Source organism: Tiliqua scincoides, chromosome 8 (assembly GCF_035046505.1).
Source record: "Tiliqua scincoides isolate rTilSci1 chromosome 8, rTilSci1.hap2, whole genome shotgun sequence".
NCBI classification, from domain to species: Eukaryota; Metazoa; Chordata; class Lepidosauria; order Squamata; family Scincidae; genus Tiliqua; species Tiliqua scincoides.
In genome coordinates, this window is record NC_089828.1 from 31462331 (window position 1) to 31481964 (window position 19634).

Sequence of the window (19634 nt, forward strand, 5' to 3'; positions counted from 1 at the left end):
TGATTGGGAGGGTTACAAAGGTTCTTTATTTTAAAATTTTTTAAACTTACTGTAAATTTACTTACTTGATTTTGTTGTGTGGAGGGGTGTTAAAATTTTCCTGCTTAATGATATCACATCTGGCCATGATGTCACTTCCTGGTTAATGACAATATTTCTGGTGAGTTCTGACATTGTCATTCTAAAAAGTGGGTCCTGGTGCTAAAAAGTTTGAGAACCTCTGTTCTAATGTGATGCATAACATGTATGATATAGTTCATGGATGCTGTTGCTTTCAAGGAAATGAATAAATATAATTTTAAAAGATGGAAATTGAAAAGGGAGAGAGGAAAAGAGAAGAAGATGAAAGATAGGTGCGTAATAGAGAGAGAAAATGGGGGAGCTGGGTGGTGGGGAAAAAAGGCTGGATGGGTTGAAGTGGGTGTCAGAGTGGAAGAGACAGATATGATTGTTTCTGTTGAATGGGTGAGGAAAGAAGAGAAGAAATGGGACAAAGGAGGGAGAAGCAAAATTACGTACTTTAGAGGCAGGAGAGGTGGATGGAGAAGTGGTTGGAAATACAGGCCAGTGGTTGGAAAGCTTCCCTGGGTGACCTTGGGCCAGTCACTTATCTCTGAGGCTCACCCATCTCACAGGGTTGTTGTGAGGACAAAAGGAGGGGAGGAACTACATACGGTACACCACCCTGAGCTCCTTCGAGGAAGGGCGGTATAATAATAATAATTAATAGTAAAGTGAATTGTGTCTGTCTTCATCTGAGCAGTGTGTAGTTAGCTCAACCATTTTCAACCAGTGTGCCATGACTGGTCAACAGGTGTGCTGCAGAGGTTTGGGGAACGTCATTTATTAGTAGAGCCATTGGGGAATATGAGCCCCCCACCAACAGCATGGTGTGTCTTGTCAATTGTCAAAAAACTGACGGTGTGCCTTGACAATTTTAGCACCTTGTCTGAGCAGTGAGACAAAAAAAGTTGAAAACTACCAAGTTAGCATGTAGTTAATCTGTGGACTAACTTTCCTCAGTGTGTAGTTACTCTGCGGAACTCCTTGCCACAGGATGGGGTGATGGCATCAGGCCTGGATGACTTTAAAAGGGGGTTGGACAGATTTCTGGAGGAAAAGACCATCATGGTTACAAGCTGTGATGGATATGTGCAACCTCCTGATTTTAGAAGTGTGCTACCTCAGGATGCCAGATGCAAGGGAGGGCACCAGGATGCAGGTCTCTTGTTGCCTGCTCCCTGGGGCACCTGGTCGGTCCCTGTGAGATACAGGAAGCTGGACTAGTTGGCCTTGGGCCTGATCCAGTGGGGCTCTTCTGTGTTCTCAGGAGCAGGCACAGGCTGCAATCCTGTGCACACTTTCCTGGGAGTAAGTCTCATGGAGTTCAATGGGACTTCTGAGCTGGTGTGCATAGGACTGGGCTGTGGGGAAGTGAGGGCAAGATGTGCTGCAGTTGGGGGATGCTGCAGTGCGCCTGTCCGGCCTGCAGGTGGCGGCAGAGGGTCCTGCTCCAGGGAGCCTTGGGGCCGAGCGGAGCGAGCAGGAGGCTCCACGAGGCGCTGTTGGGGCTGGAGAGCCTGGAGAGGGAGTTCGATCCGCCTGCGTGGCCGTTGCAATGGTGAGCAGCGCGGGGCCCTCTCTGGTTCGCCTCGGAGGGAAAAGGGCGCAGGGAGGCGGCTGGGAAGGAAACAGAAGCGTCTCTGTTTGTCTGCGGCTCTTGACGCAGGGCCTGCAGAACCGGCAGTGGCCGCTAGAGGGCGCGCGCGCGCAGGCAGCTTTCCTAGCCGAGGGGTACTTAATAACCATTATCAGTACTGTTTCTCAAACTGTGGGTCGGGACCCACTAGGTGGGCCGCGAGCCAATTTCAGGTGGGTCCCTGTTCATTTCAATATTTTATTTTTAATATATTAGACTTGATGCTACCATGGAATGTGACTGCATTTGGGGAAATGTTACAGCTCTGTACTTTTAATAGGCTACTATGTATATGCTTTTAACAATGATAGTAAATGGGACTTACTCCTGGGTAAGTGCAGGTGGGATTGCAGCCTGGGATTGTTAAAAATTTTTCTGCTTGGTGATGTCTCTTCTGGTCATGACATCACTTCTGGTGGGTCCTGACAGATTCTCATTCTAAAAAGTGGGTCCCAGTGCTAAAAGTCTGAGAACCACTGATAGTATTTAACATTTTTGGTCCATGTCCTCTGTATTTTGAGTGGGGGGCTGTGTGCCTGGCTTGTGGGCATCCCAAAGGCATTTGATTGACCCTGGTTGTGTTGGTAATGGGATACTGGACTGAAGGTGGTGTTTTTGGTTTTCCCCAGCAGGACTCTGCTTGTTTTCATAGCCATGATGGCTAATAGAGCCTCCTTGTGCAACAGGGGAGGATCCAGTGTTTGTGTTTGGGAGGGGAGGAGGCCATGAGCACTCCTTTAACTCCAGAGCCCAGGGCAACCAGCTGGGTAGACCTGGGCTCCAGCAGGGTAGACCTGGGCCTTTGGTTGACATGGCCTTTGTGGCCGTTTGCTGGGCAGGTAGACCTGGCTCCAGCCTGGACCTGGAGCCCAGATCTATCAGTGGGGTAGACCTAGGCTCCCAGGTGAGCTTATGACCTTCGTGGCCATTTGCTGGGTGGGTAGACCTGGGCTCCCGCCTGGATTTAGAGCCCAGATCTAACTGCTGGGTAGACCTAGGTTCCCAGTTGAGCTTGTGGCCTCTCTGACCATTTGCTGAGCGGGTAGACCAGGGCTCCCATCTGGACATGGAGCCCAGATCTACCTGCCTGGTAGACTTAGGCTCTCATTCCAACTCTTCTCCATTGGCCATTAATACCCTGCCCAGAGGGTGTTCCCCTGGCTTCTGACTTTGCTCCCTGCTGGTATAACAGTTTGGGAGGGGCCACATACCCATGTCCTCCACCTGTGTATCACTGAGTAAGGCAGGTGCTAGGAGCAGCAATATGGGAGGTCTCCAGCATTGGTTCCTGAAGAGTAACTCAGGACGCTGAAACTGATCTGAGCTGCTGTCTTTATTCCTAGTAGGTTACCCAGAGATATCTGGGTGACTGTTGTCAGAAGCTTAGGTTCTGTTAACTATGGTAGATGAATGGGACCTCCCTTTCAGGGGCAGGGTGCTTCTGAATACCAGGCACTGGAGACAAACACCAAGCCACTGCTGTTCCCTTTGTATCCTATTTCTGGGCTTCCCATTGGGAGAAACTGTGAAACCCTGTTAGAAACAGGATCTGGTCCAGTAGGGCTCTAGTTAAGAATATAGGCCCCGCTGGATCAGGCCAGAGGCCCATCTAGTCCTGTACTGTTTCCTGCGGTGGCCCACCAGCTGCCTTTGGGTAGGAAGCCCACAAGCAGAAGAGAAAGGCAGACTTCTCTCCCTCTTGCAGCTAGTATTCGGAGGCAGACTGCTGCTGAACCTGGAGGCAGAACAATTGCCCTCATGCCTGGCGGTTATTGATAGACCTGTGTTCCACTAATTTGTCTGATCACCTTTTAAAGCCATCCAGGCTGGTGGCCATCACACATCTTGTGGCAATGAATTCCACAGACTAATGTTATGCTGTGTGAAGAAGTATCTCCTTTAGGGCGCAATCCTAACCCTTTACGTCAGTGCTTTCCAGCACTGACATAAGGGCAATGCAGCTCTGAAGTAAGGGAACAAACATTCCCTTGCTTTGAGGAGGCCTCCGTGAGTTTCACCCAACTGCAGGATGCAGCACTTGTCCCATTGGCACCGCTATGCCAGTGTTGGAAAGCACTGACATAAGGGGTTACGATTGCGCCCTTAGTCTGTCCTAAATCTTCCACTAGCCAGCTTCATTAGATGACCCTGGGTTCTAGGATTGTGAGAGAGGCAGAAAAAAATTCTCTCTCTGTGCTCACCATGCTTAATTTTATGCAACTTGATCACATCCCCCCCACTTAATAACCTTTTTTCTTCCAAGCTTAAAAAAGCCCAAACATTCTAGCCTTTCTTCATGCTCCAGCCCTCCAACGGTTTTGGTTGCCACCTTCTGTGCCTTTTCCAGCCCTACATTATTCTGGAAGTGACCAGAACTATACCCGGCGTTCTAAATGTGGCCGCACAATTGATTTGTGAAGGAGCATTATTTGGTTGTTCAGTCACCCAGCTTTAAAGAGGTTCTTTTGGATCACTTTGCAATCTGCTTTGGTTATAACCCCTCTGAATAATTTGGTGTCATCTGCAAACTTGGCCACTTTGCTTCTTACTCCTAATTCCAGATAATTGATGAACAAATGAAAACACTGGTCCTAATATAGATTGTTTGGGGGACCCCGTTCTTTATATCACTTCTCTGTGAAAGTTGTCTATTTTGTCTGATGTTCTGCTGCCTCTTCTTTAACCCGTTACCAAACCATAAAAAGATCTGCCCTCATATTCCAGGACCGCTCAGTTTACTGGAGCCTTTGGTGAGCTACTTTGTCAAGTTCTTTCAAAGTCCATAAATAGTGTACAGTGTCACCTGGATCACCTCTTTCCACATGCCTGTTGACACTCTCAAAGAATTGTTGAAAGGTAGTGAGGCAGTACTGTACTTACCTTGGCAGCAACTATGCTGGTTCTCCTTCGGCAAGGTTTGTTCTTGTATGCTTTGTAATTGGATCTTTAATTATGCATACCTTAAAATTTGTGTGAGCTTAATCTTATTTTGTCTTCTCTTTATTTTTTAATTCATTTTTTCTTCTTTTTTTTTTTACTTTATCGACTCATTTGTTGGAACATGAGTTAATGCCAATAAAGGTCTCTAATCTAATTATGCATTCCCCCTGTTCACTCAGAACTTACGTTGAGCTGATCAGCCTTTAACTTCCTTTTTAACTATCTGTGTAACATCAGCAACCTTCCAGTCCTTTGACATGAAGGCAAATTTGATTCTAATATATTTTTGTAAGAAGAGTGGCCATTTCCCATTTGTTTGTCTTAAGAAATCTCAGCTAATGCCATCTGGACTCAGTGATTTGTTAATTTCTAATTTGTCAATACGCTCCAGAGTCTCATCCCCTGTCGCTTCTCTTTGGCTCAGTTCTTCAGAGTCCCTGCCTGAGAAGATCAGTTCAGTTGCTTATATCTGCCCGATTGTCTTCTGTAGTGAAGACAGATGCAAAGAATGGGCTGAGCCTCTCTGCCATCTGCCACTTAAGCCTCTCTGCCACTTAAGTGTCCCTTTTATTCTCCCATCTCATGGTCCAACTGTTTTCCTGGCAGGTTTCCTGCTCTTGATGTATTTAAAGAAGATTCTATTGTTGGCCTTGATGTTTTTAGTGATGTGCTCCTTATGTTCTTCTCAACCCTTATTGTTTGCTTACATTTCTTTTTCCTTTTTGTTCTCCTTAGTTGGGCCATTTTCTCAAGGAAGCCTTCTTGCTTTTTAAAGTTTCTGTAACTCAGCTTGTGAGGTAGGCTGGCATCTTCCTGGACCTGCTGGTGCCTCTTCTACATTAGATCACAATCCTAAGCAGGTCTACTCAAAAGTAAGTCCTATTGTGTTCAATAGGACTTACTCCCAGGAAAGTGAGGCTAGGATTGCAGCCTTAGTGGTATATATTCTAGTTAAGCATCTGTTGTGGTTTTAAATACCCTCCATGCATCCTGCGGGAATTTGACCCTCTTAATGTTCCGTGTCAGCTTCCTATTTTCTCGTCATCATCATCCCCATTTTAAAGAAGTCCCTTCTTTTGAATTCAACTATGTCTGAGTTGGACTTCTTTGGAAACTTCAGTTATTTGCGTGTTGAACTGGATTCTTAAATTCATAGATAGAACTATCAATTTGAGCCATGATGTCTCAACAGAACCTCCACATGCAGAGACAGTCTATCTCTCTGAAAAACTAGGTAATGGGGACAGAGAACAGGAGATAGCTATCACTTTGGTGTTCCTGCTTGAGGACTTCCCTTTTTGTTTCATTTATTTGTAGTAATAAAGGAAAAAGAAAAGAAAAACATAGTAAAAGAGAAAAAACAAACAGCAACATTAAAGATACATAAAAATATTTTAAAAATATGAAGAATACTTCTAATAATGTAGAATGGACTTAGTCAAATATTCTAATTGCCACTTTATATCTTACTATTCTAAATTTCAACCCATATATACGTTTTATATCTCCAACGGCCTGTTTTATTTACTCATTATTTTCCATTTCAGATTATTTCAGATTAATGTTCTCCATTCCTTTTAATCTAATCTTCAAATCCACAGCACCTTCAGTCATTATTCTCTCATGCAGAAAATCAATAATTGATTTTCTGTTCATCATAAAATTTCTGTTGATTGACAGTTGGCAACCTTCAGTCCCGAAAGACTATGGTATCGCGCTCTGAATGGTGGTTCTGGAACAGCATCTAGTGTGGCTGAAAAGGCCAATTCGGGAGTGACAATCCCTTCCACACTGGGAGCAAGTGCAGTCTGTCCCTGGTCTGTCTCCCTGGCTATGGGCCTTCCTTCTTTGCCTCTTAGCCTCAGACTGTTGGCCAAGTGTCTCTTCAAACTGGGAAAGGCCATGCTGCACAGCCTGCTTCCAAGCGGGCCGCTCAGAGGCCAGGGTTTCCCACTTGTTGAGGTCCACTCCTAAGGCCTTCAGACCTCTTGCAGATGTCCTTGTATCGCAGCTGTGGTCTACCTGTAGGGTGCTTTCCTTGCACGAGTTCTCCATAGAGGAGATCCTTTGGGATCCAGCCATCATCCATTCTCACGACATGACCGAGCCAACGCAGGCCCCTTTGTTTCAGCAGTGCATGCATGCTAGGGATTCCAGCACGTTCCAGGACTGTGTTGTTTGGAACTTTGTCCTGCCAGGTGATGCCGAGGATGCATCGGAGGCAGCGCATTTGGAAAGCGTTCATAGTGTTTCTTAACACTCCGATCAGTCCCAGTTCAGGCACTCGCTATGCAAGTTGGCTCTGTAACTGGTTCAGACACACAGGACCAATTTAGGTCCACTTCATTCAGAATAACATTGAGCACTTTTGACTTTCACTTTGTGAAATGCAAACTGTTACATGAGGGGGAAAAATGTGTCTCTCAGGTTTCCAGAAAGAAGTTTGCTTTTTTTTTTTAAAGGTTTTTATAAACGAAATACTTAACAGGATAAAAAACAGAACAAAAGAACATGACTCATACAGCTACACGCCAAATGCCTGATTCTTCAACCATGTGAACTGGTTGCTGCTTTGTGTGGTTAGGGATTTAGTTCTGTTTCAAGGCAACCAAAAGATTCCCCCCCCCCCCATTTCAGTTCTGGTTCACCCAAAAGCTCTTTCGGAACCCATTTTTGGGTTCAAGTTCACGGCAACTCTTTCTGTCTGGGACTTCTTATGTCCCAAGTGGGTTGGAAGGGTTTGTAACCTGTAATTAAACTGCTTACCTTTCGGTGTTGTAGACACACAAATGCCAGCAGGAGAACTGGGATCCCTGCCATGAAAGAGCAGAACATCAGAGAAGCCTGGACACCACATGGATATTGTCAGTTTTAATTGGGTGAAATATAGAAAAACCCTCAACCGCCCACCCCCAGGAAAGGGTTTAGTGCTGGCTGTTGTTATGGTAGGGGTCTCCTCCCTCCGCCTCCATTCCCACTTTGGAACAGGATGAAGAGCGTGTGCCAAAATTGTGCTCTGGAGGTGTCTTGGAAAAGATGCCGTCTGCTGAGAGGTCAGAGGTTCACCATGTCAGTGGAGAGGAGAATTCCTCCATCGCAGGGTGGCGGGACTCAAGGTTGCAGGGGCGAGGGCATTCTGTTGAGATTTAGCCCTTCTGCATCACCAGCCAGTGAGGGTGTGGGCTAGAGGTGGGTTGTTTTTGAACCAATTTTCATCCCAGATTCTCATCCCAGGATTTCATCCTGAGTTGCCAAGTTAGACAATGCAGCTGTTGCTTTTGTAAATGTGCGTAGCAAGGCTGGCTGTTCTTCGCTCATCCCCGTCATGGTTCGAACCACAAAAAGTTGGCTCAAGCTAGGCAGGCAGCCAGCATGCTGCGCCATGGCACTGCCAAAGGTTTTTCGATTCCAGACCAGCCACGGCTTCAAAGGCCCAGTGGAAATTTCTTATGGAGTGTGAGAGAAGTCGGAACTTGGCAAGGATTGTGGTGAAGGGAGCCAAAGCGGACGCTGTCCGTTCCAAGCGGAGTTGGAGTTTCGGAGTGGGGAGAGGAGGGGACTGTGGAGTTGCCAGCTCTGGGGGCTTTGAAATGCGCTTCCCCTTCTTCAAAGTTGTGAATATATGTGTGTGTGTGTGTATAAAAAATACACACACACTCATCTTGAAGTGAACCATGGCAGAAAATAAACCCACCTTCTGCTCTACTCTCATCCTGGACATCTCAAAAAAGACATAGTGGAAATGGAAAAGGTGCAAAAGAGAGCGACTAAGATGATTACGGGGCTGGGGCACCTTCCTTATGAGGAAAGGCTACGGCGTTTGGGCCTCTTCAGCCTAGAAAAGAGACGCCTGAGGGGGGACATGATTGAGACATACAAAATTATGCAGGGGATGGACAGAGTGGATAGGGAGATGCTTTTTACACTCTCACATAATACCAGAACCAGGGGACATCCACTAAAATTGAGTGTTGGGAGGGTTAGGACAGACAAAAGAAAATATTTCTTTACTCAGCGTGTGGTTGGTCTGTGGAACTCCTTGCCGCAGGATGTGGTGCTGGCATCTGGCCTGGATGCCTTTAAAAGGGGATTGGACAAGTTTCTGAAGGAAAAATCCATTACGGGGTACAAGCCATGATGTGTATGCGCAACCTCCTGATTTTAGAAATGGGTTATGTCAGAATGCCAGATGCAAGGGAGGGCACCAGGATGAGGTCTCTTGTTATCTGGTGTGCTCCCTGGGGCATTTGGTGGGCCGCTGTGAGATACAGGAAGCTGGACTAGATGGGCCTATGGCCTGATCCAGTGGGGCTGTTCTTATGTTCTTAATTGCAAAAAAAAAATAAATGCTTCCAAAATTCACATTGTTGTTTCACAAAAGATGCTCAGATATACAAGATAATTGTCAGGTCTGAAGAAAAATTGTAGTTCCCAGAAAATGAAAAACAGTGTACTGTATATATCTGCTTTGGTGGATTAGACTAGGGGCCTCCAAACTTTTTGGTCTGAGGACTGCATGAAATATCTGGCACAGTGCTGAGGGCTGGAAAAAAATTTAAATATAAAATTTAAATAAATATATTAGAGATGGAACTTAGATGAATGAATAAATGAATGAGTGGGCTCATTCACTCAGCCTCTCCAGCCCTCAGAACACCCTCCAGATGCAATCAGAGCAAAGCTCTGGTCATGTTCAGTCGAGTGGGCCAGAGCTTTCAGGGGACAAGAGGCTGGCTGCGGGCTGGAGAGAGGCTTGCTATGGGCCTTGCTATCTGGCCCCCGGGCCAGGGTTTGAAGACCCCTGGATTAGACTAAAGTTCCATCTTGCCTCTTGTTTGGCTGCAATCCTATACATGCTTCTCTGGGAGTAAATCTCCTTGAACTTAGTGAAACATGCTTCTGAGTAGACTTGCATAAGACTGTCCTGTTAGTGTCCATCTAGCATTTGACATCTGGTTTCTGGCAGCAGTTGGTGAGATGCTTCTCGGATAGTGGTTCTCAAACATTTTAGCACCAGGACCCACTTTTTAGAATGGCAATCTGTCAGGACCTAGCAGAAGTGATGTCATTAACCTGGAAATGATGTCATGACTGGAAGTGACATCATCGAGCAGGAAAATTTTTAACACCCCCTAATACGACAAAATCACATCAAATTAAGAAAGTCAGTAAATTAAAAGTTTACAATAAGCATATAATAAAAAAGAACCCTCCTAACCCTCCCAAGCAGTTGCTGATTGTTTTTTAAAAATTCCCCAAACATCCTATCTACACATACCCAGGAGTAAGCCCCATTGACTATCATTGTTAAAAGCATGTACATAGTAGCCTGTTAAAAGTACAGATCTGTAATTTCCTCAAACGCAGTCACATACCATGGCTGATATATTAAAAGTAAAAGACACATTGAAATGAATGAGGACCCATGTAAAATTGGCTAGCAACCCACCCAGTGGGTCCCAACCCACAGTTTGAGAAACACTGTTCTAGAAAACCCATACGCAGCACTTGTAGGAAGCAGGCCTTATTGTTTGCCTCCACCATCTGGCAATGTGAGGTTGATTACTCTGAAACATGGAGGTTCCATTGCAGCTCCCCGCCCGTTTAACCATTATTAGGAGAAATTTCTTCTGTTAATTGTTTCAGTTTTTAAGCCAACTGTGAATAAACATCAACGGTTGTGCATCAAGTTGGTAACTTGCTGTGGTGCATGAATCAATACAATAAGCTGTATTTTTCTACCATCATTTTTACTCGATATATACCCTGTGATGCTTGTGGCAGCTGTGTTTTTTTTTGGGGGGGGGGGGAAGAGATAGTAAATGTTCTTCAAGTTGTCACCAATTTCTATGCCAAGGAAAACTGAATTTTGGGTCTTGTCTTTGATGCGCCTTCTGATCATGAGAAGGGCAAAGAGATCCACAGCACCTGAGCCCCACCCACCCATAAAAGCCCCACCCTATGGATGCAACAACTCGGCAGAAATGCCCCTTGTGTTCTATAACATCTCACATTTGCTTCCTGTTTTCAGCCAGATAATGATGTTCAGGCCTTGGTGTGCCGGTTCTATGCCCTCCAGAGTGAGCGTGTGGAAGCCTACCGTCTCTTTGAGGAGTGAGTATCCACGTTGGGTGGAGTTTGCCTTGCAATCCATCACAGTCTTGTCCTTTTGCAGCTGGATGATGCAAAGCACTCCAGTCAAAACCTGTTTAGGACTCACCTGGGACTCAGTTTGCTCAGCACTAACTCAGGGCAGTCTAATCTGATTGGGATTCACTTAATCTGTTTGGAATTAACCCAAGGGAAAACCTAATTTGTTTGAGATTGAACAAATCTGTTTCAGATTAGCCTGCGACTAACCTAATCTGTTTGGGACTACCTTAATCTGCCCGGTATTAACCCTGGGTTGATCTAAACCAGGGGTGCCCAAACCCCAGCCCTGGGGCCACTTGCAGCCCTCGATGACTCTCAATGTGGCCCTCAGGGAGCCCTCAGTCTCCAATGAGCCTCTGGCGCTCTGGAGATTTGTTGGAGCCCACACTGGCCAGACGCAACTGCTCTCAGCGTGAGGGCGACTATTTGACCTCTTGCATGAGCTGTGGGATGAGGGCTCCCTCCACTGCTTGCTGTTTCACATCCATGGTGCAGTAGCAGCAGCAAAGGAAAGGCCAGTCTTGCTTTGTGCAAGGCCTTTTATAGGTCTCGAGCTGTTGCAAGACCTTCATTCATTCATTTAAGTTCATCTTTAATATATTCATTTATGTAAACTTATGTAAATTTATTCAAATTTTAAATGTGAATTAATTCTTCCCCCCCCAGCCCCCAACACAGTGTCAGGGAGATGATGTGACCCTCCTGCCAAAAACTTTGGACACCCCTGATCTAAACTATGGTGGTCCTGTGCACAGCCTGTCAGCCACATGTGGCCTGTGAGGTCCTTTTTGGCAGCCCCTGTAAGCCTGCCACAGCCCCCTTCCTTCCACTTCACTGACTTTTTGCTCTCCCTGCTGTGCTGTTCCAGCTCTTTGGAGAAGGAGAAGCCAGAAACATGCAGCCAGGCAGCCCTGTACACCACATTTTCAGCGCCGCTGCAGCTCCACACGCCGGGCAGCTCAGGATTGGGCTTGCCTGTGAGTCTGCCACACATACCTCTGTTTCTGCTGTTTGTGTCCTGAGCCTGCTGAATGACTTCAGTGGTTCAGAACATGGAAGTAATTGGCTGTGATGTCATGACGTCAATGCCAATTACTTCTGGGTTGGCACAGCCAGGGGTCGTGCAAGGATCATGTGTCCCGTCCCCCCACCAGCTGCCCAATGTTGGATTGCCCTGCTCTAATCTGTTGGTCCTGGATATATTAGTATAGTCCCTATCATTCATTCACCTTCATTGGCATATGTAGTCTCTCTTTCCACATCCAGAAGGGGAAGGTGAAGTGTCCCCCCTCCAAGTGGACCCAAATGGTGGGACCCTGCACATGTCTGGTATTTTCACAAGTGGCTCCTCCCAGAACATTAAGAAGAGATGAAAGTTAGCAAACATTTTTATTTATTAGAGGTCCGGTCTGCTGGGTCTGTAGGCTTAGAGCCATCATCCAAACGCTGTTTATGAAAGCAGAAAGAAGGGAGTGCCCATCATTCGGGGGTAGAGCAACTGCTTTGCATGCAGAAGGTGCCAGCATCAATCCCTGGCACCTCCGGTTTTGCCAGATTAAAATTCCTATCAGGGATCCTGGAGAGCTGCTGCCAGTCAGCAGCTGGGGGGCTGGGTATAAGAATAGGCCCTCAGTTTGGCTGTGCTTGTCGTAAGAGGCGACTAAACAGCCACCGGGTAGATGGGACTCATCAGCCTGGGAAGGCAGCTCATCTGAGAGAAGGAAAACTCTGATCCCAAACCTCCACTGCCTTGTGGCTACATCCAGTTATGGAAAAGGCTTCAGCAGTCAACCTCGAGGCAAAATCCGGAGCCGGAGCCCCTGAGGCAGTTCGTGGCTGAACACAGTCATGTTCTGGCAACTCCTGCGACACCGCTGGAACCAACCATATTAGCTTCTGCCTTTCCATTGGACCATTTCAGCGACATGGAGAGGGGGGATTTGCTGCATGGGTAACAGCCTATTCCCCATATCTACTTTACCCAGGCTTCGCGCACCGGAGAGGACACTCTGTTCCAGAACACTATTCAGAGAGCAATACTATAGTCTTCCGAGACTGAAGGATGCCAACAAATTGCTGCCAGTCAGTGCCAACAGTAATGAGGAAGATGGACCAATACTTCTGACTCAGTATAAGGCAGCATCAAGGCAGCATCTGACATACCAATGATTAGACCATTGTGTGTTTCAGTAAGGTGGTTACTACCGACTGATTTGCAGATGAAGAATTGTACCAACAAGGAGCCAATGGATGCATTTGCAAGCCTAGTTGGACCCCCCCCCCATCCTAGCGCCCAATTAATTTTTGTGCCCCTCTGTTCTACTGGGAGAGGGACTCAGCAGGGGTTTCTCCGCCTTCTCCTCCCCACTCTGGGCCTTCACTCCGGGTGCCTGATGAACTCCAGATGAGTAAGGGGGGAATACACTGCCCTGAACACCTGTCTTCTATTTGCAAAGCAACCATGCCTTGGGTGGGGGAGAGAATAATTTACTTCTGGGGATCGAGAATCAAATGCCCAACCTCAGCAGTCCCCCCCCAACTCCGACTGAGCCGGCCTTTTCACGCTGCAGGGGATGTGGGTGAGGGCCCCTCTCGGGCCTAGTGCATCTCCGGGAGGGGAAACCATCACTAATTCAATAATGCCTTTGGAAAACCCAGCTTGAAAAGATCCTGGCCGAGGTCATGCAGGGGGGAGGCCCCTTCCTTTTTACCTGCATAATGAGCAGCTTGCTGACCTTAATGAGAGTCTGAAGCTGTCGGCAACCAATGTTTACGATGTTCCTTCCTGCATGTTACGTCAGTGCGACGGCTGGTATTTGTAGGTAAATTCGTAATGGTTTAAAAGTTGGGAAGAGTAGCTGAAAAGGCCATTTAGTCTGTTCTCCCTTCAAACCTACAGATCTGAGCAGTGCCTGATTAACATGTGGAACTCATTGCTCCCCAGTGGCATAGCAAGCGGGCAGTGGAAGAGTGGCCCATCCCTGGTACCAGCCACAAGAGGGTGCTAGTGAGTTCCAGCGTCGCTCTCACCCTGGCTGTGCAAGCTCAGACATGCTGCAGCCTGGCCGGCAAGAGGCAGACAGCCTAATCCTGAGCTTCCTGGCGCACACAGGAGCAGTGGCGCAAAAGTGGCTGCCGCTGTACCCAGCGGGTGCTAAGAAGGAGGTTTCCCTGGGGCTTCTCAAGTCTACAGTGGCTATTTTGATGCCACAGACTTGAAAGACTAGGGGCGCAATCCTAACTATGAGTTCAACTGGTGCAAGTCAATTGCGCTAGCCTAGGAGGGTCGCAAACATGTCGTAAAGCACGTTTATGCCTTCTCTGGAGCAAGCAGCAGCAGCCCACAGAGGTGCACTGGCACATGGAGGCTGCATCCAGCCTCTGTGGTGGCTTGCAGGGCAAGCCTTGTGTCAGCCGAGCTCGGCCAACTCAAGGCTCTGGGGTGGGTGGGGAGGAGGCAGGTGGCAGTCGTTCTGGGGTGGGGAGGGCGGGCAGAGGGCAGTCCCGAGGGTGGGCGAGCGGGAGGTGGGGCTGGGATCTGGATGTTATGCCAGATCCCAACCCCCATTCCCAAGCAGCACGGAGCGACTTCAAGCCACTCTGCTCACCTCAGACTTGTGCCACCTCCTGTGGTGCCACCTAAGACTTTTCCCACCTCCTGAGGTGATGCAAGTCTGAGGAGACCCATAGGGGCTGCAGTGGTTTACCCCGGGGGTAAGGGGAAGAGTTTCCCCTTACCTCTGGCTGAGCCACTTTGGTACCAGGTTACGGCGGAGCAGAGTTTTGTCCATCCCGCCCCACCCCACCCTTGTTCCGCCTCCCCTGCCCCCCAGAAGCTGCACTGCTGTCTGGCAGTTGCACTTACTCCTAGAAGCAGCACATCCTCTTCCTGCCAGCACTTGGCCTGGTGCCTGACTGGTGCAAGCCCAACGCCAGCACTCCTTACGCATCAGGAGCCATAAGCGTGCTTTATGGCATGTTTATGGTACCTGGCACTGGGCAACTTTAGAATTGGGTCCTCAGTTGTCACTGAAGAGAAGCGGGTGCTCTCGCCATGGCTGGAGCCAGTATGTGTGCACCCAGCACACCATGGCTAGCTTCTCCTTCCTCCAGCAGAGAAAGTTCACCTGGAAGTGACATGATGATGTCACATCATCATGTCACCGGCAAGTATCTGGGTTGCTGAACTCCACACTGGGTGCTGTCACCCCCAGCAATCCCGCTGTTACTCCCCCTTGGACAAATGGACTCCAATGCAGCCACTGCAGGGTGACATTCTTCTCTGCAGTTCTCCCTTGAAAGCTTTCCCTTTTGCAGGGGCCATCAAGCATATCTGAGGAGCGGCCCCAACTACGACTTTGTCCGATACCGCCAGCTGGTGCACGAGATCACGTTGGCCTTCAACGGCATCTCACAGGAGATCTTGCAAATCAAAAGCCAGCTGGAGGGGCCCTGCGAGCGTGGGGACCTCGCCCAACACCTGGGACGGATCCAGGAGAAGGAAAAGGAGAAACTTGAGCAGGTGAGGAGAAGAAAGGGGTCTTCTGTTATCTGAGCCTGTTTCTTTGTTACAGTTGTGAACTAGTTTGACTCCTGTTTTAGTGTCCTGGCTTCTTATATGGAAACTGGGATGCTGACCAAGAGGGTGGAGAGGATTCTGATTGATCGCTAAACCCAGCATAGTGCTGGGATTTCTAGGGTTCCTATGGTGAGAAAAGCCATTATTGTGTATTGGTAATAATTGAGTGATTCTTGCATTTTTGTCCAACACTTATTTCAGAAAGCTCAATCCTCTGAGTCTTTCCAAGGCAGAGAGAAAACACAACTAGCCTTGCAGTAAAATCACACAATATGCTTTAGCCAAGAATCTGAACCCAGATCTTCCCAGTCAAAAACCAGCACTCTAACCACTACACCATTCTGTCTGTCATTGAGAATATGTTTATAAGCGCTGATAATTCCACTCCCCCCATCCTGAAGAGGAAAGTTTCCCTTGTCTCATTGGGGGTCTGTAAAATCTCAACATGGATTGTTGGTATCTCAGTAAAAAGACTGCATGCCTGCAAGCCTTAGGAATGTACTTGGCTGCTGCACACTGCCTGGTTGAAGTGCGTGAATTGGCCCCCGCACCTTTGGTTTGGCTCACACTCTGCCGGCGCTCTGGCTGCTTTTATGGGGTAAATTTTATGTCCCAAGTTTTGAGCAAAAGGTCTTTTAAAAAAGAATCCCTTTTTTTCCTAGTTTTTGTATATTGCTTGTATACTTTTGGTCTGGTGTGGAAGGCCCATCAAAAGTGTAGATGAGCCTATTAGCAAACGAGTGAGAAATACAGGGCGCAATCCTAACCCCTTATGTCAGTGCTTTCCAGCACTGACATAAGGGCAGTGCAGCTCTGAGATGAGGGAACAAACATCCCCTTCCTTTGAGAAGGCCTCTGTGAGTGACACCCAACTGCAGGATGCAGCAAATGCCCCATTGGCACCTCTATGCCAGTGCTGGAAAGAACTGACATAAGGGGTTAGGATTGTGCCACAGTCTATTCTTTACTTGCTACGATAATGTTTAGCAGGAACTTCATTGCACAGCCACTTCCTTGCTTTGGGGCCTGACAGCATCCCCTTTTGTTCCTTCTCTGTTGTGTCCATTTTGAAAACAAAGGCACATATCGGAATGCTTAAGCCTGTCTCACTCACTTTTTGGATGGAAGCAGGCTGTGCAGCATGGCCTTTCCCAGTTTGAAGAGACACTTGGCCAACAGTCTGAGGCTAAGAGGCAAAGAAGGAAGGCCCATAGCCAGGGAGACAGACCAGGGACAGACTGCACTTGCTCCCAGTGTGGAAGGGATTGTCACTCCCGGATTGGCCTTTTCAGCCACACTAGACGCTGTGCCAGAACCACCTTTCAGAGCGCGATACCATAGTCTTTCGAGACTGAAGGTTGCCAACATATATATACATGTTTAGGATGCTGTTTAGTGTGGATATCCTGTACAGGTGCAGGATAAGTAGCTGTTCCAGCCACGTTGCAAGGAGATTGGGGAAGGATTCGCCTTCTTAGTTTTGTCTTTTCCCTCCCAGACTGCCCAGCTCCAACTCGCCAAGCAAAACGCACAAGACCATCCTGGAGTGGAAGCCCACGAACAAGAAGTCCGGCAACTGAAACACAAGTGAGTGAAGCTGTGGATGTAATGTGGCTTTTGGCAGAGTGGGGGCCACTCCAATCACCTCTGTCGCATTGCTGAGCATGGGGTTGGATCAGTACACCAAAGAGCATACTGCTCAGGGCAGGGCGGGGGTCCAACAGAGTGATGGGAGGACTAGACACTTGTTTTCAGCACATAGATACATTGGATAACTTGATACCAAACTTTCTGCCTTGTGTGGCAGTCCCTTCCAAAATTAACCCGTGAAAAATAGGCACATGGCTGCAGGCAACTTGTCTCTGCATCTGAACATGAAGATGAACGAGGCATCTGAACATGCCTAAAACCTGAATAGCTGCTGCCAGTACTGCAGCCTGCAGTACTGAATTAGATGGATCAGTGGTCTGACTCACATATGGCAACTTCCATGTTCTTCTTGGTTGAGTCCAGGCCAGCCCTCCCCATTCCGTACTTTAGAGGAGTTGCCATTCACCCCAGTTGCCTCATTTTCCCTCGAACCTTTCTGAGTGACTGGCAGAAAGTTAGGGGCTGCACTCGGGAGTGTCCTTGTGGTGGGGGTTAAGTACGATCCCTCTCATATCAATGTAAGAAATAAACTTTAAAAGAAAAGATAGTAGCAAGGGAAAACAAAAGGAAGTTGGAGAAAGAAGGAAGCGAACAAGGCTGGATTCACCTGGGAAGATCAGAGTGACAACTGGACCTTAAAGAGGCATTCTAACATGGTTGATGGAAGGAGCATGCTGGATCCTGTAGGGTCTGTGAGGGAAAGAAGGGTGGAGAGAGATGACCGGGGATGAAATTGGACTTTAACAAGAAGGTGCTGAGTGATTTTTGAAAAGATGGCTGTGCTTTAAGATGGGGCCACCTGGCCCACTTGCATACATTTCTTATTCCCATCATCACCACCAAAAAAGCACACAACCAAATCTCTGTGGGCAAAGGGAACAATTCAATATCCCTCTTTCATCCCTGTGAGGAAGGTCCAGAATGTCAAGGACCAAACTCTCTTATGATCCTCCTGACAGCATCGCTGAATCCCCCACAATGCTGTGCATTAAAGGGCATCTTGGGAAGAGCTCTGGTGCCATTCGTAAACCAGGCAACAGGAGTATGTCTTTGTGGGGGTGTGGGGGGACTCCATGGAAACCAGGCAGACATCTCCAAGATTCAGTAGTAGCTCCCCCACCATTGGGAAGGTAGGGTGTATGCAAATTTGGAACAAGGATCTTGGAATGAGAACTCACTTTTTAAAGATGGGGGCCTCATGAAGGGGTCTTCGTGCCCACTCGCTTCTCCCCAGATTGTTCAGTGTTGGTGTTTCCCCCCACCCTGCCCCCAAATCCCACCGCTGCGGTTGCCTCTCTTCGCGTTTCATAAACAAGTGGCGGGGTCTGCACGGGAGGTGGGATGGGCAGAGGGGGAGGGCTGAGCGCGGCTAATCGGCTCCATATGCTGCTTTATTTATCGTTTCCATTCGGCTCACGCAGGCTAATTCAAACCATTGAGGCAATCAGCGAAATTCTCCAGGATTTCAAGTACGATTCGGAAGAGAGCACTTGACGGGATGTCCCAGGAGAGTGGCTACAGCAAGGCAAGGGAGGGAGGTAGAGTGGGGGAGCTGCCCACCTGGCCCCCAACTCTCCCATGCCCCCTTCTAGCCCCTCATGGGTTATTTCATGCTGTCCCACAATAAAGCCTTAAGCAGACCTGATGCCGCGATGATGGATTCAACTGATTAGTGTTTGAATGTAGCGATGGCAAGACCCGTCCTGACCAGCCTAGCAGAAGCCTTCCCTCTTGTTCCTGGGTCTAAACTGGGGGTTGACATGCTGGTGCGGAAACAGTGCGTGCTAATATTCTAGGCTGAAGCTATTTGTTTTCTTTCCCCTTCAATAAAAAAGGCAGACACTCCTTTTATAAGTTATTTTCTTGGCTGTGTCGATCGCACGCTTGATCCTTTTCCCTTAGTCCCAAGCCCAATCCATTTTGCTGGGATGCAAGGGATTTGCAGGGATGGGGGAATATCTGTGTGTGAGAGGGGGAGTGTCAGCATGGATTTAATTTTTCATGTAGCTCAGTCACCCAGCCCCAAAGCAGAAAGAACTCTGCCCAGATGATAACGCTGTGTCAGATTCACTCAGATGTCTCCATCCATTGCTGGGTATAATCCTGAGCTCCCAGGGCCATCCCCTAAACTGCTAAGTCTTCCTTGGAAAACTGGTCCCTTGTTCTTATCTTCATAGCCTGCCTGTGGGCTTACTGGAAGCACCTGGCTGGACTCTTGATGAGAAAAGGCTGCTGAGCAAACCGTACCCTCCCTGATCTGATCCAGCAGGGTTCTGTTCATCATAGATAATAGGAACCTCCAAGTTCAGAGGCAGTCTACCTGTGATCGCCAGATGCTGGAAACAAAAAGGGAATGGCTGTCACCTTCATGCCCTACTTGTGTATATTTCCGACGTGTCTTCTTAACCGTGACTGGCCTGCTGCAGCTGTGCTGCTCATGTTCTTTTATGACAGCATCCCTCTGAACAGAGGAGAGCTATTGCCTTCATTGGGGTTTAGGTGCTTGATGCTGTAAGAAAGACACGGTACTGCACTAGAGGGACCTTGGGCTTGATTCTTAAAGCAATATTCCCTGTTTTCTCTTTTCAAGATGGGGAGAAGAGTGTTGTAGAC

The 19634-nt window shown here is 47.9% G+C and overlaps 1 protein-coding gene across 1 annotated transcript; it reads left to right on the forward strand.

The window, feature by feature from the left end:
- Nucleotides 1-1522: 1522 nt before the first annotated feature.
- REX1BD (required for excision 1-B domain containing) lies at nt 1523-18862 on the forward strand. Its single transcript, XM_066636334.1, has 5 exons — nt 1523-1621; nt 10671-10753; nt 15110-15314; nt 16870-16958; nt 18443-18862. The coding sequence occupies exons 1-5, from the start codon at nt 1619-1621 to the stop codon at nt 18513-18515; spliced, it is 453 nt and encodes a 150-aa protein (XP_066492431.1). The 5' UTR covers nt 1523-1618; the 3' UTR covers nt 18516-18862.
- The last annotated feature ends 772 nt before the right edge of the window (nt 18863-19634 follow it).